Raw genomic sequence first — 24,632 nt, 5'->3', positions numbered from 1 at the left:
TTAGCACTATCTCAAGAGGTGCTAAAGCAGCACGGATGGATTCTGAATATTCCAAAATCCCAATTAATGCCGACAACTCGTCTGCTGTTCCTGGGGATGATTCTGGACACAGTTCAGAAAAAGGTTTTTCTTCCCGAAGAAAAAGCCAAGGAGTTATCTGACCTGGTCAGGAACCTCCTAAAACCAGGAAAGGTGTCTGTACATCAATGCACAAGAGTCCTGGGAAAAAATGGTAGCTTCTTACGAAGCAATCCCTTTCGGCAGATTCCATGCAAAGGGATCTGTTGGACAAATGGTCAGGGTCGCATCTTCAGATGCACCTGCGGATAACCCTGTCGCCGAGGACAAGGGTATCCCTTCTGTGGTGGTTGCAGGAGGCTCATCTATTGGAGGGCCGCAGATTCGGCATGCAGGATTGGATCCTGGTGACCACGGATGCCAGCCTGAGAGGCTGGGGAGCAGTCACACAGGGAAGAAATTTCCAGGGAGTGTGGTCGAGCCTGAAAAAGTCTCTTCACATAAGCATTCTGGAACTAAGAGCAATCTACAATGCTCTAAGCCAGGCGGAACCTCTGCTTCAAGGAAGACCGGTGTTGATCCAGTCGGACAACATCACGGCAGTCGCCCATGTAAACAGACAGGGCGGCACAAGAAACAGGAGGGCAATGGCAGAAGCTGCCAGGATCCTTCGCTGGGCGGAGAATCACGTGATAGCACTGTCAGCAGTATTCATCCCGGGCGTGGACAACTGGGAAGCAGACTTCCTCAGCAGACACGACCTTCACCCGGGAGAGTGGGTACTTCATCCAGAAGTTTTCCACATGCTATTAAACCGTTGGGTAAAACCAATGGTGGACATGATGGCGTCTCGCCTCAACAAGACACTGGACAGGTATTGCGCCAGGTCAAGAGATCCGCAGGCAATAGCTGTGGACGCGTTGGTAACACCTTGGGTGTACCAGTCCGTATATGTGTTTCCTCCTCTGCCTCTCATACCAAAGGTATTGAGGATTATACGGCAAAGAGGAGTAAGACTAGTGGCTCCGGATTGGCCAAGAAGGACTTGGTACCCGGAACTTCAAGAGATGGTCACGGACGATCCGTGGCCTCTACTTCTGAGAAGGGACCTGCTTCAGCAGGGTCCTTGTCTTTTTCAAGACTTACCGCGGCTGCGTTTGACGGCATGGCGTTTGAATGCCAGATCCTAAAAGGAAAAGGCATTCCAGAAGAAGTCATTCCTACCTTGATAAAGGCAAGGAAGGAAGTCACCGCGAAGCATTATCGCCGTATTTGGCGAAAATATGTTGCGTGGTGCGAGCAGCGGAGTGCTCCGATGGAGGAATTTCAACTGGGTCTTTTTCCTACATTTCCTGCAATCAGGATTGTCTATGGGTCTCAAGTTGGGATCTATTAAGGTTCAAATTTCGGCCCTATCAATATTCTTCCAAAAAGAATTGGCCTCAGTCCCTGAGGTCCAGATTTTTATCAAAGGAGTACTGCATATACAGCCTCCTGTGGTGCCTAAGGTGGCACCGTGGGATCTAAATGTAGTTTTAGATTTCCTCAAATCCAATTGGTTTGAACCACTAAAGAATGTGGATTTGAAATATCTCACATGAAAAGTGACTTTGTTACTGGCCCTGGCTTCGGCCGGGAGAGTATCTGAACTGGCGGCTTTGTTTTATAAAAGCCCTTATTTAATTTTCCATTCGACATAGGGCAGAGCTGCGGACGCGTCCGCATTTTCTCCCTAAGGTGGTATCAGCGTTTCACCTGAACCAGCCTATTGTAGTGCCTGCGGCTACAGACGACTTGAAGGACTCCAAGTTGTTGGACGTTGTCAGAGCCTTAAAAATATACATTTAAAGGACGGCTGGAGTCAGAAAATCTGACTCGCTGTTTATACTGTATGCACCCAACAAGTTGGGTGCACCTGCTTCTAAGCAGTCGATTGCTCGTTGGATTTGTAACAAAATTCAACTTGTACATTCTGTGGCAGGCCTGCCACAGCCTAAATCTGTTAAGGCCCATTCCGCAAGGAAGGTGGGCTCATCTTGGGCGGCTGCCCGAGGGGTCTCGGCATTACAACTCTGCCGAGCAGCTACGTGGTCAGGGGAGAACACGTTTGTAAATTTTTACAAATTTGATACCCTGGCAAAGGAGGACCTGGAGTTCTCTCATTCGGTGCTGCAGAGTCATCCGCACTCTCCCGCCCGTTTGGGAGCTTTGGTATAATCCCCATGGTCCTTTCAGGAACCCCAGCATCCACTTAGGACGATAGAGAAAATAAGAATTTACTTACCGATAATTCTATTTCTCGGAGTCCGTAGTGGATGCTGGGCGCCCATCCCAAGTGCGGATTATCTGCAATACTTGTACATAGTTATTGTTAACTAATTCGGGTTATTGTTTAGGAAGCCATCTTTCAGAGGCTCCTCTGTTATCATACTGTTAACTGGGTTTAGATCACAAGTTGTACGGTGTGATTGGTGTGGCTGGTATGAGTCTTACCCGGGATTCAAAATCCTCCCTTATTGTGTACGCTCGTCCGGGCACAGTACCTAACTGGAGTCTGGAGGGGGGTCATAGGGGGAGGAGCCAGTACACACCACCTGACCTGTAAAAGCTTTACTTTTGTGCCCTGTCTCCTGCGGAGCCGCTGTTCCCCATGGTCCTTTCAGGAACCCCAGCATCCACTACGGACTCCGAGAAATAGAATTATCGGTAAGTAAATTCTTATTTTTTATCAAATATAAAGTAAAAAGACTGCTCAGAGAATTTTTTTTTGTTTTGACTGTTTTTTGAGCATCTTATTGTCTTCAACTAGTGCTCATTCATGATATCCTAGATTTTTAAGTGGATGGGGATAGATGCCAAAAGGAAGTTGCATAGTGGTAGGAGCAGGGTCTCCCATTAGCACAGAGTACAGCTGGCATGTCCAAACTGCGGCCCTCCAGCTGTTGAGAAACTACACATCCCAGAATGCCCTGACACAGCTTTAGCATTCTCTGACAGCAAAACTGTGTCAGGGCATGCTGGGATATGTAGTTTCACAACAGCTGGAGGGCCGCAGTTTGGACATGCCTGGAGTACAGTGTATCACGAGATGAGTGATGTGTCAGTGAGGACAGGACTGTATGTGACAGGGGCAGTAACATGATGTGAGGAGGGGAATAGCGACAGCAGGGAGCCCCAGACTGAGAATTATATAGTGGGAGGAGCAGGGTTCCCCAGCAGCACAGAGTATATCAGGGGATGAGTGATGTGTCAGTGAGGACAGGACTGTATGTGACAGGGGCAGTAACATGATGTGAGGAGGGGAATAGCGACAGCAGGGAGCCCCAGACTGAGAATTATATAGTGGGAGGAGCAGGGTTCCCCAGCAGCACAGAGTATATCAGGAGATGAGCAATGTGTCAGTGAGGACAGGGCTGCATGTGACAGCAGTAGTGACATGATGTGAGGAGGGGAATGGAGGCAGCTGGAAGCCACAGACTGAGGTATATAGTGGGAGAATCAGGTCACCCTGCAGCACAGAGTATATCAGGAGATGAGTGATGTATTTAGTGAGGACAGGGCTGCATGTGACAGCAGTAGTGACATGATGTGAGGAGGGGAATGGAGGCAGCTGGAAGCCACAGACTGAGGTATATAGTGGGAGAATCAGGTCACCCTGCAGCACAGAGTATATCAGGAGATGAGTAATGTGTCAGTGAGGACAGGGCTGCATGTGACAGCAGTAGTGACATGATGTGAGGAGGGGAATGGAGGCAGCTGGAAGCCACAGACTGAGGTATATAGTGGGAGAATCAGGTCACCCTGCAGCACAGAGTATATCAGGAGATGAGTGATGTATTAGTGAGGACAGGACTGCATGTGACAGCAGTAGTGACATGATATGAATAGGGGAAAGGAGGCAGCTGGAAGGCACAGACTGAGAGTTATATAGTGGGAGGAGAAGGGGCAATAGCAGCACAGAGTATATCAGGAGATGAGTGATGTATTAGTGAGGACAGGACTGCATGTGACAGGGGCAGTGACATGATGTGAGGAGGGGAATGGAGGCAGCCGGAAGGCACAGACTGAGAGTTATATAGTGGGAGGAGAAGGGGCAATAGCAGCACAAATAACAAATGTTGGGCTCCACTCACCCCTTAATATGAAACTAACTTTGTACATGCATCACATGCAATTTGTTTTGTTTATTCACAGTATCTCAGAGATTCAGGAAAACCAGTTGGAGTGTCTGACGGGTTCCAGTAATTCCACCGCAGATCTGCGAGTAACCATCTGGTATGGGGAACAAGTGTTTAGCTTCCCTGATTCATTCTTCTCTTACACTGCGGACCCTAACATCACTTCTGCCAACCCAGCCAAGAGCTTCTACAGGTACTAGAGTGCTCTCACCCAATGTCACAGTATATGTTTCCACTGACTGGTTGTTGCTTTATCTGTCACCACTTTTTCTCTCTCCAAGCTTTGATGCATCTCCCCCATAGTGATTTTCAGTCAGTTAGGTCTAATTGGTCATTTAAATCCCAATAGCGACCATTAGAAGGAAAAGATTTGGTTTAGCTCCTTTGGATAATTGTATGCTCAGAAGCAGGGCCGGAGACTGGCTGTCTGGTACTTTTGGGAAATGCCAGAAGGGCCGATGACCTGTTGAGCTGGCCCGGCCACATAGAGAGCAGGGCTGGCTTCACACTGTACAGCTTCCAGCTCTCTGTTCACCTGCCCGTTCGCTACCAGCGCACACATAGATGGGGGCGTGCCTCAGGACCAGGCCCCCTTGACTGGTGGTATGCCCCTGTGAAAAGTGGCCACACCCCTCTTGACGTGCACCCGCACACTAACATGTCAGGGCCCCAGTTCGTCCCTGCTCAGGAGTGTATAAGGGAAGAGGCAGTATAGATTTTAGTTTTTAATGTCCATTTTTATTTTCACTGATCTGCCGATGTTTGTTCTCATATCTAGCGGAGGACGTGAGATTTTGGTGTACGGACAAAACCTGGATGTGGTTCAAGCCCCGAAGATCCGGGTGACAGTGTCTCCAATGGAAAGGCGGCGGAAGCGCAGTCCGGGGAGAAAGCGCCGTATTGTCCCTGAGACGGAATGCCCAGAGGGGTCTCTTTGCCGGGTGGAGCAGGTGCTTTTTATTTCCATTTTGTCTTTATTCTTTGTAGCTGTCGGCTGCTTATACTTACTGTGTACCACATTACAGCTACTGCAGCTGACACTGGCCTACAGTAGGTGCGCATCATTTCCGATTTGCGCGCATATGACACCCACGACTCCCTATGACTGTGGAAGCAGGACGGTGGGGGGAGGGGTGGCGTAACCTAAGCCAAGTACTAATGCAGACCTGCAGACGCATGCATGCACACCTGTTGGGGGGGGGGTTGGTATCTGTTGCGCTGGCTACAAGGCTGGTGCGAACATATACAGTGATGATAGTTATTTGTCACTCACACTGCCAATTATGACATATATACTCCCCTGCATACAGTTGGAAATGCTCCATCTTTATGTGCACTTTTTTGTTGTAATTTGCACTTATGCTGCTACAAACTCTGCATGAGGCTCTATGGGGGAGATTCAGTTATGCGCAAGGCTCCGTCGTAACCGCGCCATTATTGGAATCTCCCCCTGAGTGTCACCTTATAGCAGGAGGTTGCAATGTGTGCGGCTGTGGCAGTAATTTGCTGTCCTTCCTTCGCTGCAGTTTGAAGAGCTTTGCCTGCTAAATTCGTCCTTCTTGCTCCTGTGTAAGACGCCGGCCATTCATTCTTTGCACTGGAACGCCCGAGTCGATGTGGAGTTCATCCTGGATAATCTTCATTTTAATTTCACTGTCATCAACTCCATCCCATTTACATATGTACCAGACCCGGTGCTCAGACACCTAAATGCTGAGGATCCGGCTAAGCCGTATCGCCACAAGCCCGGCAGTGTCATCTCCGTGGAGGTAAGGATACTCGCAGTTATAATACAGTCTCGGTTGACTTCTGATGCAAAATATACTTATATGTAAGGGGGAGATGTATCAAATCTTACAGAGAGATAAAGTGAAGAAGTTGCTGATAGCTACCAATCAGCTTACAGCTATCATCTGTTTAGCACAGACTAGAAAATGAAGTTAGAAGCTCATTGGTTGCTGTGGCAACTTCTTCACAAGATCTTACTCTAAGCTTTGATATCTTTCCCCCTAAGTGAGAAAATATGATGTGTTTTATGCGGCCCATAAAAAAAAAAAAAAAAAACGTTCGGGTGCCCAATTTTTTTTGAAAACACAAGCAATTGGAAGGTCATACTGATATTAAAATATTCAGATATAACACAAATTAGAGGGCTCTTATACCTTCAGGTGAGTTTGATCATGTCATTTACTTATGTCTTCTTGCAAATTTTACTAAACACAAAACTTTCTTTCTAGCTTTCTTTTGTATTTGTAAGCCAAGTCTTTATATCATCAGGTAGAGTTCTGTTGCCCTTGGTTACATCCGTTGTTTTCTGTGCTCAGATTATTGGATGGGTGTGGTTCATTAGGTCGACATGAGTTAGGTCAACATACATTGGGTCGACCACGTTTGGATGACATGCATTAGGTCGACATGATCACTAGGTCGACATGTGCTAGGTCGACATGGAAAAAGATTGAAATTAGTTTTTTTACTTTTTTTGGTGTCTTTGTCTTCGAAAAGTGACGGGGATCCCCAATTAGTGCACCGTGTCTCCTTGCGTGGCTCACTTCGCTCGCCATGCTTCGGGCACGGTGCCTCACTCTGCTACCGCTGCGCTCGCCACAGGTTACTATTCCCAATCGTAGTTCACGTGGATCATTAACTAGGGTATTCAATTATCCGCAAATTCGCAGCAATTTGTTGGCCGAAATTTTTAGCGGCAATCGGGCTTTTCGCAGGTATGCGTGCTCCCGTTTTTTGACCTATTTAATTCCAAATGGGTTTCACGTGAAAATTGTTGCAGTGAAAAGTGCAGGTGAAAATGGGGAAATCAGCCTGTACCCCAAAAAATGCTAAACTAACATAAGATAACAGAAGAGAAGTGTATTAGAGATTATATTACAGAGTTTTTGGGGACTTAAATTGTGTGAAATGGCTGTTATATGCATTTTTTAAAAATGCAAAAAAATTATAGAAAGCAAGTCTTTTTGTGAAAAGTAAATGCTCTCACTAAATTTGGGGTACATGAAAATGGTTATAAGTATATACAGGTTGAGTATCCCTTATCCAAAATTCTTGGGACCAGAAGTATTTTGGATATCGGATTTTTCCATATTGTGGAATAATTGCATACCATAATGAGATATCATGGCGATGGGACCCAGGTTTAAGCACAGAATACATTTATATTTAATATACACCTTATACACACAGCCTGGAGGTAATTTTATACAATACTTTTAATAACTTGGTGTATTAAACAAAGTTTGTGTACATTGAGCCATCAGAAAACAAAGGTTTCACTATTTCACTCTCACTCAAAAAATTCCGTATTTTGGAATATTTGGATATGGGATACTCAACCTGTATTTGGGTCATTTTAGGGTACTTTAAAAAAAAAAGTGAAAACATACCGATTACTCCCACCTGCAAGCCTAAAAACACCTGTCCCACTCATAAAGCACCCCAATATACCTTTCCCATACCTTGAACCCCAATTTACATCACTTTGTACTTTTTCACCCCAAAAATGACATGTCATTATTGGCCAATTAAAAATAATTAAAACTTCAACGTGCCTAATTAGTCATTAAGGGGGGTGTCCCAGGAGTTCTGTACCATATCCAAACATTTTTACCTTAAAATAGAGACTTTTCCCAACTTTTCACCTGCTCAGAGCAGGTGAAGTGAAATTATTGAAAAAATTATCACCGATAAATTTTCCCGGAAAATTGAATAGGCTGTAATTGCATTTCGCGGGAAAATTCCGTTTTTTCGCGCGAAAAAAACTGACTTTTCACGCGAAAAGTCCGTTATTGCTGCTAATTGAATATCCCCCTAAGTATGAAAAAGTTCAAAAAATGAAAACAATTGTGAAAAATGCATGTCGACCTAACTTGTCGACCTAATGACCGCCATCCTTATTGGATACAGTTGTATCTACAGACCAACTTTATGTTATCCCAAAGCATCAAAATAAATAAAAGTACATGATGATATAAAAGCATCACTGAAAGTTAGATTGAAGATACAAAACTAATGTATTTAGTATAATTACAGCTGGGGCTCTAGAGGACAATAAATTCATCTGATGTTGGAAAACCTATTTGGGTGTCAGAATGAGCTATGTGTATGAGTTATAATGACAATTTATAGACAACTATACCAATAATAAGTACTTATGAATAGAGTATATGTTCCCTATAGTACTTTAATCTGCGGCTGTGTTATAATTGGTCCTTTCATTTGGACAATAAGACTAATATTCATATTTCCAGGGTGTGAGATGCAGCAACAGCTGCAGGAATCTGATCATCTGCTTTTTCCCCAGGGAGAGAATCTGGATCAAGCTATTACCAAAGAAGAGATGGTTGCGATGATTGGGGAGGGGCTGTGCACGGTGAAGACCCTGACCAGTAATCACCTGTACTGTGAGCCCCCGGAGAAGCAGCCAGCCCCTCGCTACCCATCTAAGAGGGAAGGGGTGGACTCTCTGCCTGAGTTTACGGTAAGACCACATGTGCCAGGTAATGCTATAATGTACATTATGCCCTACTGTGTGTGCCGGCAAGTCCTCTCTAGCATATGTACTCTTGTGTGGCTGTACTGGTGTATGGGGCGGGGGGCGGTTCTGCAGGGTATTCATCAGACAATAAATGAGACTGCAGCTGAAAAATAGGGGTCAATGGGGCGGATGTATTAAGCCTGGAGAAGTGATAATGCAGTAATAAGTGCAAGGTGATAACGCACCAGCCAATCAGCTCCTGACTGTAAATTTACATATTGAAGCTGATTGGCTGGTGCGTTATCACCTTGCACTTATCACTTCTTCAGGCTTAATACATCTGCCCCGCTATGAGAAGCGGTGTTACAGCGCTCTGCATAATTCTAATGCCGTCTAGACTGAAAATAAACCTTGGTCCATCCAGAATGTGTTTCAACTGTTGTAAGGTAAACTTTTTGGTGGCTCCATCCATCTTCTGTATGAACATAATAGCACTCTCGCCTGTTTATGGTCAGACTGCCTTTGAGTCCAATCCCATAGATTACGGTCTATTCTAGTAGTGTTGTCACGGTGACTCTACAGTTCCATAGCACATGCAAAATGCCGTGGTTCTTAAATGCTTATTTATAGTTCTCTTTTTATTTGACAAGTTTTGGTTTCCTCCACCAGTTATCCTTCCCAATGCTAACGGCTTCAAAGAAATATGGCGCCCATCCCAATAGCTTTGGGGATACTATTTTAAAAGTTATAGCTGAGGATAGTGGTTCCCAAACTTTCCTGAATCGCAGCGCCCTGGGGTGCAGTATTTTGCATCACCACCCCCTCCTAAAAATACCCAACTCTAAATGCGAGTAGCCAGAAGGAATCATTTATACCCTAGTCGCATCAAGCGTCTGTAAAAGTGGAATGATCACTACGCACAGTCAGCGTCCCACTGGATTTTTCAGCCGTTCAGATAGACCGCTTGATCCGACATTCATTGGGAATCTTGGACTTTTGAGTCCATATTGCGGTGGTGTGAAGCTTTGTTCCTTGTTCCTGTGTTGCGGACGTCTAACTGTTACCCCCCGTGGGCTCTTTGTCTTTCTAGGTGCAGATAGGGAGAATTCATTTGGTCCTGGGTAAAGTGCAGTACGATGCGGAGAGCCAGCTCACGTTCCCCCTGGAAGCTCAGATCAGCCTGGGAGTCGGGGCATCTTTTGTAGCTCTGATAGTCCTCATCATTGTCTTAATATACAGGTACGTGAAACTTCGGGCCGGATTCAAATCATATTGCACCCGCTATCTCCCGTCTAAAGTGACGGGAGATAGAGGGGCGATAGTCAAATGTGCCTCGTTATCGCCCAAACGGTTCTCTTTGCACGAATTTCAGCTCGCTACCTCTTGGGTAGTGAGCTAAAATTAAGTTGTCGCACCCGTCCACCGTAACAATACAATTCCGCCGGCGGGGGCGGAACATTTGAATCCATCCCTTAAAACCCTGTATCCAGGTCCCTGATAAATGTATACATCACAAGCCACGGAACGTAGCACAGGGTGTACAGCTTGATGCATGTTGTGCTCTAGAATTACACAGACCGTTTCTGTTGCAGAAAAGTGTGTGTCCAGTAACCAGGGGGCCTGACTCACAGACGGCCGTGATGGTAGACAGTCTGGAACCCCTGCGTACACGGGCGCAGAAAAGGGACGTCTCCGAGCTTGCACACTCCGCCGGACGCATTTTATGGCACCTGCGAATCCAACAAAAGGAGCTAGTGCGGAATCGGGCTGTGTATCTCGTGATATTGTCCAACAGCAGCTTTGGCCTGATTCCGAGCCATTCAGACTGGCCCACAGGGGTACCGGGGAAATCCCCAGTGGGCACCAGTGACTGGGAGTCTCACCCCCCTCTTCTTATGTCAGGTTACAGACAGTGCACTCATATTGTTACTCTATTAGAGGGTGCGTTACCTGGTAGAGCAGGAACATGGATGAACATCGGTGTTTGGTTGGTTTCTATAGAAACTACACCAAGATCCGCCCTCCTGCCAATCAAAATGAGTGCTTTGGCTAATGTTTTCTTGTGGGAAATAAAAAAAAAATGTATATTACAAACTAAGGATATAGTTGTGAAAACAAAATAATATCTGATACTTCATTCAACCAGGTGGTAATATTCTACAGTAGGTAGCTGAGCATTTTCTGTTTGTTTACAGTGGCATGTCGTTGGTCCTTATAAGACCTAATACAGTTCTCATTGAGTTTCAGACACTGGCTGGGGTGTACAAATGATATGTAGAGCGTGTATTAACGTGGAATATGTAGACCGTGTCGCCATCGGGCTGGATGTGATTTGTTGGCGTTTGGGATGCCGGCGATCAGAATACCGACCGCAGCATCCCGATGACTAGAATCCTGACAGGGGTAGGTAAGTATACTTACCTCCCCCCGTGGCTCAGCTTAACCCTAACTTTCCCCACCCGCCCCTACTCAAAGGCCCCTAAAATTGTGGGGCCTTGGGCATTTGCCTAGCGTGCCTATACTTTAAAATGGTCCTACAACAGCCTACGTCACTGCTTTCAAGGGGGGAATGCAATAGGGTGTGAGAATCAGGAAGTGAGAGATTTTTTGAGAGTTTCCCTGGGGTTTTTTTTTTTTTTTTAAAGTGGCAATCATTTACATGGCAAAACTAGGTTGATTTCACCATGTAAGTGATTGCCACTTTAATAAAAAACAGGTAACTCTTACAAAATCTCTCACTTTTTGATTATCACACCCTGTTACATTTCCCCCTAACTCTCAGAGTCTGTTTCATCTTTTTACATTTCATGCAGCCTTGTTGTATGGTACAAAGAGGTGTTGTACGTCTCACAATATAAATGTCTCATTGTATCATAATTGTAGTCAGGAAACTCTAATACATGGTTTGGCCAAACCCAGTGATGATTTTCTCAGGTCACATTTAAAGGAATGGTAAGACGCCCACGCATACTGTCACAAATCTGCATATGCAGCAGCAGAATTGTGACACAGAGACAAAGTACCATCAACAGGGTTACTCAGAATAATGAGAATGCAAACGCACCAGCGCCTTGTTTTTAATCGCAAGCGATTGCAAATGACGTCAGATACACACCCTGAAAACGTCCATGACCCACCTGTGTTTTTCCAACCACTCCCCAGAAACTGCATGTTAACACCCACGAGCGGTCACTTCCTGTCAATCAAATTGCAATCACATTTCACTTAGGCTGCGATCGCATTTTAGCCTTCACGCACACACAATACGTCACAGCGCATGCGCAGTCTGCCGATAATCGTCCAATTTGCGATTTTGCAATTCAGCGATCCATGCTGAATAAGGCCCAGTATTTTTATGTGTTGGTCAGTTTATTGTAGTAGTTGTAGTCGTACACAATATATCTGTCATAGTGCATGGAACGATATATATATATATATATATATATATATATATATATATATACTGCTGAGCAGAAGCCCAGTGTCCCTAGAGATAGTATTCATGTGGGGTGTGGTTTATCAAATCGACAGTGTCTAGGTCGACAATGTTTAGGTCGACCACTATAGGTCGACAGTCACTAGGTCGACATGGATGGAAGGTCGACATGGTTTCTAGGTCGACATGTGCTAGGTCGACAGGTCTAAAGGTCGACATGAGGATTTTTTATTTTTTTTTTATGTCGTTTTCTTCGTAGAGTGACCGGGATCCCAAATTAGTGCACCGCGTCCCCTCGCATGGCTCGCTTCGCTCGCCATGCTTCGGGCATGGTGCCTTCGCTCGGCACACTTTACCGTTCCAATCGTAGTCCACGTGGATCGTTAAGTATGAAAAAATTCAAAAAAGAAAAAAATTGTAAAAAACTCATGTCGACCTTTAGACCTGTCGACCTAGCACATGTCAACCTAGAAACCCTGTCGACCTTCCATCCATGTCGACCTAGTGACTGTCGACCTAAACATTGTCGACCTAGACACTGTCGATCTTCAGACCGGATCCCATTCATGTGATAGAAGCTGCGTTTTACATGTCAGCAGAAGAAAATCTTACACTGCTCACACATGCAGCAGTTTATATTCGTGTACACGGTACCAGGTGAATAACAATGGCTTTGTGTATAATGCATTTCAGGAGGAAAAGCAAGCAGGCCCTGAGGGATTATAAGAAAGTTCAGATTCAGCTAGAAAACCTGGAAACCAGCGTCAGGGATCGCTGCAAGAAGGAATTCACTGGTAAGTGTTTCTGCTTCTTGAGCGAAGCTACATGATCAGGGGGACACCAGAGGTGGTGAACGAAATTGACCTTAATGTGCAAAAATTTGCACAGCAGCCAGTAAGACACTTGCTTTCATTAAGGTCATTTTCAGACTATAAGCACTGCATTTTAATTCGCTGAATGCTCCTAATTCTCCACCAGGGGCATTACAAGATGCAAAACCACTTTCAGGTTTTCGGAGACACTCCAGTATAAAAGTAGAGACTTCGGAAAATGGACAGGGTCACAGTCCAGGCTACGTCCATGTCTTCATTAATTTAAACTTTTATATTTTTCTTTCAAAAATACTACTTCATTTAGCCTAGTACATGGATTACATTGTTAGTCACGGTGAGTGGTCATCAGGACGGTAGTTATTATGGGCCTCCTAAAGTCCTTACTTTCACTGGTGGCAGGTGGCAGATCTCTCTAATTCCTATGCACTGCCTGTGCTTTTTACTGTTGAGAAAAGATGTAGAGTGTCAATCATACTGTAATTGTAGTCCTGTATCGTGCCGCCGCACCCTTATGCCTGAATGGGGTCACACAGCAAGTTATCTGATTATAATAGCCTCCTAATTTGCCATAGGGATACATTTTACAATGCATAAATAGTTCTCAGTATAGGAGCCAACTTTTTTTTTAAAGGATTGGGGTGGTCAAGTAACCCCTCCCCTGTATGACTGAAAATGGCATGCAGAGACATGTATAGTGGCACCCGCAGAGTGGGCCCCTACTAGAAGAGTGGGCCCCTACTAGAGACCCAGAATCTTGCTCCTGGGATATTGAGCAATCTCTTCCTTTTCTAATCCCATTCTAGTTGGTGTTTTCTTCATCAGGTTCTCATTTGTCTGTTTGATTTTCACAGACCTCATGACAGAAATGATGGACCTTACCAGTGACTTGGTTGGCACAGGCATCCCATTCCTGGATTACAAATCGTACGCAGAGAGGATATTTTTCCCTGGTCACCGGGAGTCTCCTTTGCATAGGGACCTGGATGTCCCAGAGGGTCGCAGACAGACGGTGGAACAGGGCTTGGTCCAACTATCAAACCTTCTCAACAGCAAGCTCTTCCTCACCAAAGTATGTACCTAATGAGTTCTCCTAGAGTTCCCTGTCAGACATGTTGGATAAATTAATGTAGGTGTCGTCCTCTGCTGACTTGTTCTCTCCACCATCTTAGTTTATCCATACGCTAGAGAGCCAACGTACTTTCTCGGCGAGGGACCGAGCTTATGTTGCGTCTCTCCTTACCGTATCTCTTCACGGGAAGCTGGAGTATTTCACGGATATCTTGAAGACCCTCCTCAATGATCTAGTAGAACAGTATGTGCTAAAGAACCCCAAGCTGATGTTGAGGAGGTAAGGATTGCAATGTTTTGTACAGCCAGCATGGGGTCTTCTAGTCCTTGATTGCTAGGGTATAGGGTGTCTGTGTTATACAAGTCACTTCTTCCATGGGACATTAGTGGTGCCAAATATCATTAATTGTATCTTTAAGCTAATTAATCGATGGCTTTGAAAAATGCACCTAGACACAGATGAGGCAGCCATTTTGTCGTCTGAACAACATTTGAATGTCATCCCCTAGTGACAAAATTGTGGATGAGCGATTCACTCGATTATATAGCTTTAAATAAATTGCATACTGTATATTGACACATAAATTGTTTCATAAGAGGATAGGAAAAGGGAATGAGACTCTGCACTAGTCTAATAATTTTAAATACATAATTGAAAAAGGCCCCGATTTAATGTGAACAATTTGCCTTATTGCAATAAATCCTCAGGGGGGGGGGCTACCAGAGACAAGATGGATAATCATAAAAAAGCAAAGAATGTTTTTTTGTTGGTGCACATTGAGAGATTAATTTTAAAATATAACTTGTATTATATTGATTAAAAGTCTTCTAATCACAAAATAAGGTCATTACATCTGAACATACAAATATATATGGAAGTGAATATGGTGTATAAAGTGATGCTAAAAACAAGGCCGCTACCTTTTTGCTTCAATATTAATATAAATGAGGAGGAGCAATAATTATGCTCAAATAGAATGTGTCCTGATAAATTGTGATTTCTCGTAAGGAACCGTATTATGGTAAGTGTACAGTATAGAGACTATGGGGTATATTCAAGAACTGTCGGAAGCTGCCGTCTTGTCGGAAAGACGGCAGTTTCCGTCAGTTTTAGGTCGGAAGGGTTTCTGACCTATTCATTACGGCCCCATTTATTCCGACAAGTCGGGAAACCCGACTTGTCGGAATGCACGTTGATCGGAGGCTTCAGCCGCCGATCAGCATGCATTGTTGGAAGCGGGGCCAAACCCGACAGGTTTTAGCCCCGTTTCCGACAATCTCAATCCGACTTTAAAAAAAGTCGGATTGAGATGAGTGAGCTGAGAGCAGGAGACGGGGGAGAGCAGGGACCCAGCGTCAGCGTCCACCCGGCTCCTGCAAGCGACGTCCCGCTTGCTGGAGCCGGGTGGACGCTGCCGTGAGCCTCCGCTGCTGCAGCCGCTGCTCCCCTCCTCTCCTCCCCCGTCCGCTCCGTCTCCTCCGCTGCTCTCCAACCCCCACCCTCGCCGGCGCCACAGACATCACCTGCTCCCGTATCCCGGTGCCGCAGACATCACCTCCTCCTGCCGGCCGGCGCCGCTGACAGCTCCCCCCGCTGCTGACAGCAGCAGGACAGGACACCGGGAGCGGACAAATCCGACAGTCGGATTTGGCCGCTCTTTTGAATAGGGGTTGTCGGGTCCATTCCGACAACTGCTTGTCGGTATGGACCCGACTCTTATTGAATATACCCCTTAGAAGTATACAAAAATGTGGTATTTATTAATTACGCACTTACTTATATACTTACCGTGAACTGATTAATAAATACCACATTTTTGTACGCTATATTTAGCATCACTTTATACACCATGTTCACTTCCATATATATTTGTATGTTTAGATGTAATGTCCGTATTTTGTGATTAGACGACTTTAAATCAATATAATAAAAGTTATATTTTAAAATTAATCTCTCAATGTGCGCCAACAAAGAGACATTCTTTTCCTTTTTTTGTTTGTTATGTATATTGACACATTCTTAAAGTTGTTGCCTTTGCGGACTGTTGTGAGCTGCGCGGTCTGTAGCGCCTTATAAATAAACAATGGTGATACGAAGGTGATAGTTTACACTACAGCTGATAAAGTGTCCATCCCAATAATCACTTGTTCCTTGTATATTTTAATTCACAAATGAAAAAAACAAATTGCTTATTATAGCGACTTTATCATAATATGCTCAGTAACTTTACCACTTGGTGGCGCTGCTTCATATATTTCTACAGCTATACAGATGTGTCCTCACACATCTAGCCTCGATCCGCCATGCAGAGTGAGATGCCTGGCGTAAGTGAGGCACCAAGACCCGTGTAATTCTGCTAATGTTAGTCACCTTTTTTTGCCAAAGATGCATGTTACTTGCAATGCAATGCAACTACAACGCACGAACATACTGTGTTGCTTAATGTGATACATGACACTTGTATATTGTGTGTGACCGAGTTTGTATACGGAGTAGAACAGAACTTGTATTGGAAAAAAGCTGCTGCTACATTGTAGCACTTCGTGTACAGATTCAGAGACTAGTCGCACACAGATATCCAAGTGTCCTAGTCGCGTTGCGACTAAGATGCTTTTACGTAAAAAAAGACTTCCGGCGCTAGAAGATTCTCACGCAAACTGGCGTGCCCAGTGAGGCTGTTTGGCGTGACTACAGCAGAGTTGTATGAGGACGCATCTGTATAGGTATAATTTTACAATCTAACTTGAGACTACCCCGTCATATTTGCAGAGAATTTGGGTTCTCTGTCCACAGTACAGACATACAGTATTGCCCATATGTTTTGCTGGACATTTCTGTAAAAAAAAAAAAAAAAATGTAAATCGTAATTATAAATAGCGCAAACATTTCTTATTTGCCATTTCATTTTGAAGGCGTGGTAGAAATTAAATTTCTAATTTGCTGTCTTTCTAGGACAGAAACCGTAGTTGAGAAGCTGTTGACCAACTGGATGTCCATTTGCCTTTACTCCTTTGTGAGGGTATGTTTGCATCACCATCATTGTGTAAATACAGAGCAATACGCTGGCACACTAGAGTTGCTCCAGTTTGCCGCACTAATCGCATTATAATAGAGTTGATAGGCATAACCTTTCCTGCAGGCGGGCTTGAGCCTTTTGTTGATGTGTATGAAAGGAAATCTTACTGCATTACTTGGCATAATGTTATCGCGCCTGCTCCTGTTTCCTTTGTCGCCTCATGGGATACTTACTGCCTGGGCTCAGTACTGCATTGATGTATCTGGATTACAGAGAAGGAATGGGAGGATCAAGACCCCCTCTGTCCTTGAATAAAGCCACCCACATCTTATGGCTACAGTTGTTTTTAAAGTAATGTTGAGTGGTGGGGTTGGATGTGATCTACTGGTTATGGTTTATCTTAAATTTTGGCCATTTTCCTATCATATGCTATATTTTATGTCAGGACTCCGCTGGAGAGCCGCTCTATATGCTGTTTCGAGGTATTAAACATCAGGTGGACAAAGGACCGGTGGATTGTGTGACAGGGAAAGCCAAGTACACGCTCAATGATAACCGCCTGCTGAGGGATGATGTGGAGTACAAAACTCTGGTGAGAATTTAATATGTCTTTATCTTAGAACAGGGGTTATGTAGGTGTATATTAACCTTCGCGACTTTGCTCTCTTGCAGACGCTGAATGCAGTAACACAAGCCACCACTGGGAACACTGTTGAGGAGGAAGGGCAGGGGGTGCCGGTGAAATTGCTGGACTGTGACACCATCACACAAGTGAAAGAGAAGATCTTGGACCAAGTATATAAAGGAACACCGTGCTGCCTGCGCCCTAGCCCAGAGACCCTTGACCTAGGTAAGTCTGATTTGCATTAATTCAGCCCCTGGGTTCCATAAGTTTTAGGCATCAGCAATTAGGTGGAACACAATTAGGAGATACAAGGGAAATTAGTCTCAAATCCCCCTTGCCTTTCAGCCCTGAGAGGTGCAGTGTAACCTGCACATAACAATGACTAAGTCAAGTCTCATGGTTACATTTCAGCTGAAGCTACAGGTTGTGTCAAGAGAACAATGCTCCAGGCAGATCAGACTGGCCCCCAGGGGGAATCCCTGGTGGGCCCTATTGTCTGACTCTGAGGGCTCCTTCCCCTCCCTTTCAGGTTCCAAAACATGCACTCTATAAATACATAGTTACTCTATTAGAGGGTCAGGTCCTTGGTAAGGCAGGACCTTAGACTGGTGGATGGCTAAACCCCTTATGCTTGGGCCCCACCACCCTGCATACCTCTGCCCTTCATGCCCCAGTCCAGCACTGTCTCATGACTTAAACATATATAATTATATTCAGAGGCATTATTATCACTGAACTTATATAGAATATTTTTTTATGTATCTTTTTCTGGTAATGAGTGGTTTTTGTTTCTTCTATAATAATTCATTATTTTATTTTATACTAGGGAAAAAAAGATCAATAAAAAAAAAAGAATAAAAGTGTAGTATGACGGAGAATGAATGTCTATACTGTGCATTAGGTAAATTCATTAGTAAAGTGATCTGGAATGATTAAGGCCATGTGAGAATGGTTATGTGCAGCACAATAAGGGATTTGTAGTGGCGTTGGGCCCAATACACTGGCATAAAACAGTCTTGCTTTTGCTGCCTTTTTAAATACTAGGAAAACATGGAATGGGGATGAATCATATTGGTTCCTTTTACCCCCATACCTACTGGCTTTCATCACTGGGTAACCAGCTTCATTTAAGAATGGCAGTGACTGACATTGTATCCTGGCAAGCCTGTCTGTTGCTTTGGTTGCTGTATAGAAGAGGATCCTCTGTGACTGTCTTCTCTGAGCCGCTCGCTGTCTATGACTCATTTGGCTGCATTTCAGGATGTTGGGAATCCAGGAACTGATAACATTTCTTATATACTTGTTTATTGCTTTGCTGTTGGCAGAATGGAGATCAGGGCTGGCCGGACACCTTATCCTTTCTGATGAAGATCTAACTTCTGTGGTCCATGGATCGTGGAAGAGGATAAATACATTGCAGCACTACAAGGTAAGAAAGCTGTATGTCACATTGTGTTCTCATTTGAGGCATAGAGCCAGTACTTCTTGTCTTATAGGCATAATGACATTTCTCTGACGTCCTAGTGGATGCTGGGAACTCCGTAAGGACCATGGGGATTAGCGGCTCCGCAGGAGACTGGGCACAAAAGTAAAGCTTTAGGACTACCTGGTGTGCACTGGCTCCTCCCCCTATGACCCTCCTCCAAGCCTCAGTTAGATTTTTGTGCCCGGCCGAGAAGGGTGCACACTAGGGGCTCTCCTGAGCTTCTTAGTGAAAGTTTAGTTTTAGGTTTTTTATTTTCAGTGAGACCTGCTGGCAACAGGCTCACTGCATCGAGGGACTAAGGGGAGAAGAAGCGAACTCACCTGCGTGCAGAGTGGATTGGGCTTCTTAGGCTACTGGACACCATTAGCTCCAGAGGGACCAAACACAGGCCCAGCCTCGGAGCTCGGTCCCAGAGCCGCGCCGCCGGCCCCCTTACAGAGCCAGAAGCAAGAAGAGGTCCGGAAAAATCGGCGGCAGAAGACATCCTGTCTTCACCAAGGTAGCGCACAGCATTGCAGCTGTGCGCCATTGCTCCTCAGCACACTTCACACTTCGGTCACTGAGGGTGCAGGGCGCTAGGGGGGGGGGGGGCGCCCTGAGCAGCAATAAAAACACCTTGGCTGGCGAAAATACATCACATATAGCCCCCAGGGCTATATGGATGAATTTTAACCCCTGCCAGATTCCACAGAAAAACGGGAGAAAAGGCCGCCGAGAAGGGGGCGGAGTCTATCTCCTCAGCACACTGGCGCCATTTTCTCTCACAGCTCCGTTGGAGGGAAGCTCCCTGGCTCTCCCCTGCAGTTACTACACTACAGAAAGGGGTTAAAAAAGAGAGGGGGGCACTAATTAGGCGCAGTATAACAATACAGCAGCTATAAGGGGAAAAACACTTATATAAGGTTATCCCTGTATATATATATATATAGCGCTCTGGTGTGTGCTGGCATACTCTCCTCTGTCTCCCCAAAGGGCTAGTGGGGTCCTGTCCTCTATCAGAGCATTCCCTGTGTGTGTGTGTGCTGTGTGTCGGTACGTTGTGTCGACATGTATGAGGAGGAAAATGAGGTGGAGGCGGAGCAATTGCCTGTAACAGAGATGTCACCCCCTAGGGAGTCGACACCTGAGTGGATGAGCTTATGGAAGGAATTATGAGTGTCAGCTCTTTATAAAAGATTGATGACATGAGACAGCCGGCGACTCAGCCTGTGCCTGTCCAGGTGTCTCAAAAGCCATCTGGGGCTCTAAAACGCCCGTTACCGCAGGTGGCAGATACAGACGCCGACACGGATACTGACTCCAGTGTCGACGATTAAGAGACAAATGTGACTTCCAGTAGGGCCACACGTTACATGATTGAGGCTATGGAAAATGTTTTTACACATTTCTGATAATACCAGTACCACTAAAAAGGGTATTATGTTGGGTGAGAAAAAACTGCCTGTAGTTTTTCCTGCATCTGAGGAATTAAATGAAGTGTGTGATGATGCGTGGGTTTCCCCCGATAAAAACTGTTAATTCCTAAAAAGTTATTAGCATCATACCCCTTCCCGCCAGAGGATAGGGCACGTTGGGAAACACCCCATAGGGTGAATAAAGCGCTCACACGCTTGTCTAAACAGGTGGCACTACCGTCCCCGGATACGGCCGCCCTTAAGGAACCTGCTGACAGAAAGCAGTAAAATATCCTAAAATGTATATACACTCACACGGGTGTGATACTGCGACCAGCAATCGCCTCAGCCTGGATGTGCAGTGCTGGGGTGGCTTGGTCGGATTCCCTGACTGACAATATTGATACCCTAGATAGGGACAGTATATTACTAACTATAGAGCATTTAAAAGATGCATTTCTATATATGCGTGATGCACAGAGGGATATTTGCCGACTGGCATCAAGAGTAAGTGCGCTGTCCATTTCTGCCAGAAGAAGGCTATGGACAAGACAGTGGTCAGGTGATGCTGATTCCAAAAGGCATATGGAAGTATCGCCTTATAAAAGGGAAGAGTTATTTGGGGTAGGTCTAACAGACCTGGTGGCCACGGCAACGGCTGGAAAATCCACATTTTTACCCCAGGTAGCTTCTCAACCTAAGAAGAAGAGGGAGAGGAAAAAGGCTGCAGCAAACAGCCAATTCCCAGGAACAAAAGCCCTCTCCCGCCTCCGCAAAGTCCTCAGCATGACGCTGGGGCTTTACAAGCGGTCTCAGGCACGGGGGGGGCCCGTCTCAAGAAATTCGAGACGTCTCCCCCTCGCCGTTTCATAAAGTCTGCTTTACCGACGTCTCCCTCAGACAGGGAGACAGTATTGCAAGCCATTCACAGGCTGTATTCCCAGCAGGTGATAATCAAGGTACCCCTCCTGCAACAGGAAAAGGGATACTATTCCACACTATTGTGGTACCGAAGCCGGACGGCTCGGTAAGACCAATTTTAAATCTAAAATCCTTGAACACTTACATACAAAGGTTCAAATTCAAGATGGAGTCACTCAGAGCAGTGATTGCAAACCTGGAAGAAGGGGACTATATGGTCTCTCTGGACATCAAAGATGCTTACCTACATGTCCCAATTTACCCTTCTCCAAGGGTACCTCAGGTTTGTGGTACAGAACTGTCACTATCAGTTTCAGACGCTGCCGTTTGGATTGTCCACGGCACCCCGGGTCTTTACCAAGGTAATGGCCGAAATGATGATACTCCTTCGAAAGAAGGGAGTTTTAGTTATCCCTTACTTGGACGATCTCCTGATAAGGGCAAGATCCAGGGAACAGTTGGAAGTCGGGGTAGCACTATCTCAGATAGTGCTGCGGCAGCACGGTTGGAGTCTCAATATTCCAAAATCGCAGCTGATCCCGTCGACACGCCTTCTATTCCTAGGGATGATCCTGGACACAGTCCAGAAAAAGGTGTTTAATCCCGGAGGAGAAAGCCAGGGAGTTATCCGAACTAGTCAGAAACCTCCTAAAACCAGGCCAAGTGTCAGTGCATCAGTGCACAAGGGTCCTGGGAAAAATGGTGGCTTCCTATGAAGCAATTCCATTCGGCAGATTCCACGCAAGAACTTTCCAGTGGGACCTGCTGGACAAATGGTCCGGATCGCATCTTCAGATGCATCAGCGGATAACCCTGTCACCAAAGACAAGGCTGTCTCTCCTGTGGTGGTTGCAGAGTGCTCATCTTCTAGAGGGCCGCAGATTCGGCATTCAGGACTGGGTCCTGGTGACCACGGATGCGAGGCTGCGGAGCAGTCACACAGGGAAGAAATTTTCAGGGCTTGTGGTCAAGCCTGGAGACATCACTTCACATAAATATTTTGAAGCTAAGGGCCATTTACAATGCCCTAAGCCAAGCAAGACCTCTGCTTCAAGGTCAGCCGGTGCTGATCCTGTCGGACAACATCACGGCAGTCGCCCACGTAAACATACAGGGCGGCACAAGAAGCAGGAGGGCAATGGCAGAAGCTGCAAGGATTTTTCGCTGGGCGGAAAATCATGTGATAGCACTGTCAGCAGTGTTCATTCCGGGAGTGGACAACTGGGAAGCAGACTTCCTCAGCAGGCACGACCTCTACCCGGGAGAGTGGGGACTTCACCCAGAAGTCTTCCACATGATTGTAAACCATTGGGATAAACCAAAGGTGGACATGATGGCGTCCCGCCTAAACAAAAAATTGGACAGGTATTGCGCCAGGTCAAGGGACCCTCAGGCAATAGCTGTGGACGCTCTGGTAACACCGTGGGTGTACCAGTCAGTGTATGTGTTCCCTCCTCTTCCTCTCATACTAAAAGTACTGAGAATTATAAGACGGAGGGGAGTAAGAACTATACTCGTGGCTCCGGATTGGCCAAGAAGGACTTGGTACCCGGAACTTCAAGAGATGCTCACGGAGGACCCGTGGCCTCTACCTCTAAGAAGGGACCTGCTCCAGCAAGGACCCTGTCTATTCCAAGACTTACCGCGGCTGCGTTTGACGGCAGGGCGGTGGAACGCCGGATCCTGAAGGAAAAAGGCATTCCGGATGAAGTCATCCCTACCCTGGTCAAGCCAGGAAGGATGTAACCGCAAAGCATTATCACCGCATTTGGCGAAAATATGTTGCGTGGTGCGAGGCCAGTAAGGCCCCGATGGAGGAATTTCAACTAGGTCGATTCCTGCATTTCCTGTAAACAGGAGTGTCTATGGGCCTAAAATTGGGGTCCATTAAGGTTCAAATTTCGGCCCTGTCAATTTTCTTCCAGAAAGAACTAGCTTCACTACCTGAAGTTCAGACGTCTGTAAAAGGGGTACTGCATATACAGCCTCCTTTTGTGCCTCCAGTGGCACCTTGGGATCTCAAGGTAGTTTTGGGGTTCCTAAAGTCACATTGGTTTGAACCACTTGAATCTGTGGAGTTAAAATATCTCACATGGAAAGTGGTCATGTTGTTGGCCCTGGCCTCGGCCAGGCACGTGTCAGAATTGGGGGCTTTATCCTGTAAAAGCCCTTATCTGATCTTCCATTCAGACAGGGCGGAATTGAGGACTCGTCCTCATTTTCTCCCTAAGGTGGTTTCAGTGTTTCATCTGAACCAACCTATTGTGGTACCTGCGGCTACTAGTGACTTGGAGGACTCCAAGTTGTTGGACGTAGTCAGGGCCTTGAAAATATATGTTTCCAGGACGGCTGGAGTCAGGAAATCTGACTCGCTGTTTATCCTGTATGCACCCAACAAGCTGGGTGCTCCTGCTTCTAAGCAGACTATTGCTCGTTGGATTTGTAGTACAATTCAGCTTGCACATTCTGTGGCAGGCCTGCCACAGCCAAAATCTGTAAAAGCCCATTCCACAAGGAAGGTGGGCTCATCTTGGGCGGCTGCCCGAGGGGTCTCGGCGTTACAACTTTGCCGAGCAGCTACTTGGTCAGGGGCAAACACGTTTGCTAAATTCTACAAATTTGATACCCTGGCTGAGGAGGACCTGGAGTTCTCTCATTCGGTGCTGCAGAGTCATCCGCACTCTCCCGCCCGTTTGGGAGCTTTGGTATAATCCCCATGGTCCTTACGGAGTTCCCAGCATCCACTAGGACGTCAGAGAAAATAAGAATTTACTTACCGATAATTCTATTTCTCATAGTCCGTAGTGGATGCTGGGCGCCCATCCCAAGTGCGGATTGTCTGCAATACTTGTACATAGTTATTGTTACAAAAATCGGGTTATTATTGTTGTGAGCCATCTTTTCAGAGGCTCCTCTGTTATCATGCTGTTAACTGGGTTCAGATCACAGGTTGTACGGTGTGATTGGTGTGGCTGGTATGAGTCTTACCCGGGATTCAAAATCCTTCCTTATTGTGTACGCTCGTCCGGGCACAGTATCCTAACTGAGGCTTGGAGGAGGGTCATAGGGGGAGGAGCCAGTGCACACCAGCTTTACTTTTGTGCCCAGTCTCCTGCGGAGCCGCTAATCCCCATGGTCCTTACGGAGTTCCCAGCATCCACTACGGA

At 45.9% G+C, this 24,632-nt stretch overlaps 1 protein-coding gene across 4 annotated transcripts in view; it reads left to right on the top strand.

Annotated features, from left to right (window-relative positions):
* Nucleotides 1-24,632, top strand: part of PLXNB1 (plexin B1) — a 332,504-nt gene that overhangs the window by 286,187 nt on the left and 21,685 nt on the right. For all 4 annotated transcript variants that reach the window (XM_063941019.1, XM_063941017.1, XM_063941018.1 and 1 more), the window contains 12 exons: nucleotides 4,213-4,389; nucleotides 4,975-5,146; nucleotides 5,723-5,965; nucleotides 8,512-8,688; nucleotides 9,776-9,924; nucleotides 12,815-12,915; nucleotides 13,806-14,023; nucleotides 14,124-14,302; nucleotides 16,976-17,042; nucleotides 17,485-17,631; nucleotides 17,712-17,889; nucleotides 18,990-19,093. In XM_063941019.1, the coding sequence (XP_063797089.1) occupies nucleotides 4,213-4,389; nucleotides 4,975-5,146; nucleotides 5,723-5,965; nucleotides 8,512-8,688; nucleotides 9,776-9,924; nucleotides 12,815-12,915; nucleotides 13,806-14,023; nucleotides 14,124-14,302; nucleotides 16,976-17,042; nucleotides 17,485-17,631; nucleotides 17,712-17,889; nucleotides 18,990-19,093 (1,912 nt within the window). The remainder of the gene's footprint in view (nucleotides 1-4,212; nucleotides 4,390-4,974; nucleotides 5,147-5,722; nucleotides 5,966-8,511; nucleotides 8,689-9,775; nucleotides 9,925-12,814; nucleotides 12,916-13,805; nucleotides 14,024-14,123; nucleotides 14,303-16,975; nucleotides 17,043-17,484; nucleotides 17,632-17,711; nucleotides 17,890-18,989; nucleotides 19,094-24,632) is intronic.

The sequence above is a fragment of the Pseudophryne corroboree genome, chromosome 9 (genome assembly GCF_028390025.1).
Source record: "Pseudophryne corroboree isolate aPseCor3 chromosome 9, aPseCor3.hap2, whole genome shotgun sequence".
NCBI lineage: Eukaryota > Metazoa > Chordata > Amphibia > Anura > Myobatrachidae > Pseudophryne > Pseudophryne corroboree.
This window is presented reverse-complemented; position numbering and strand designations above follow the sequence as displayed.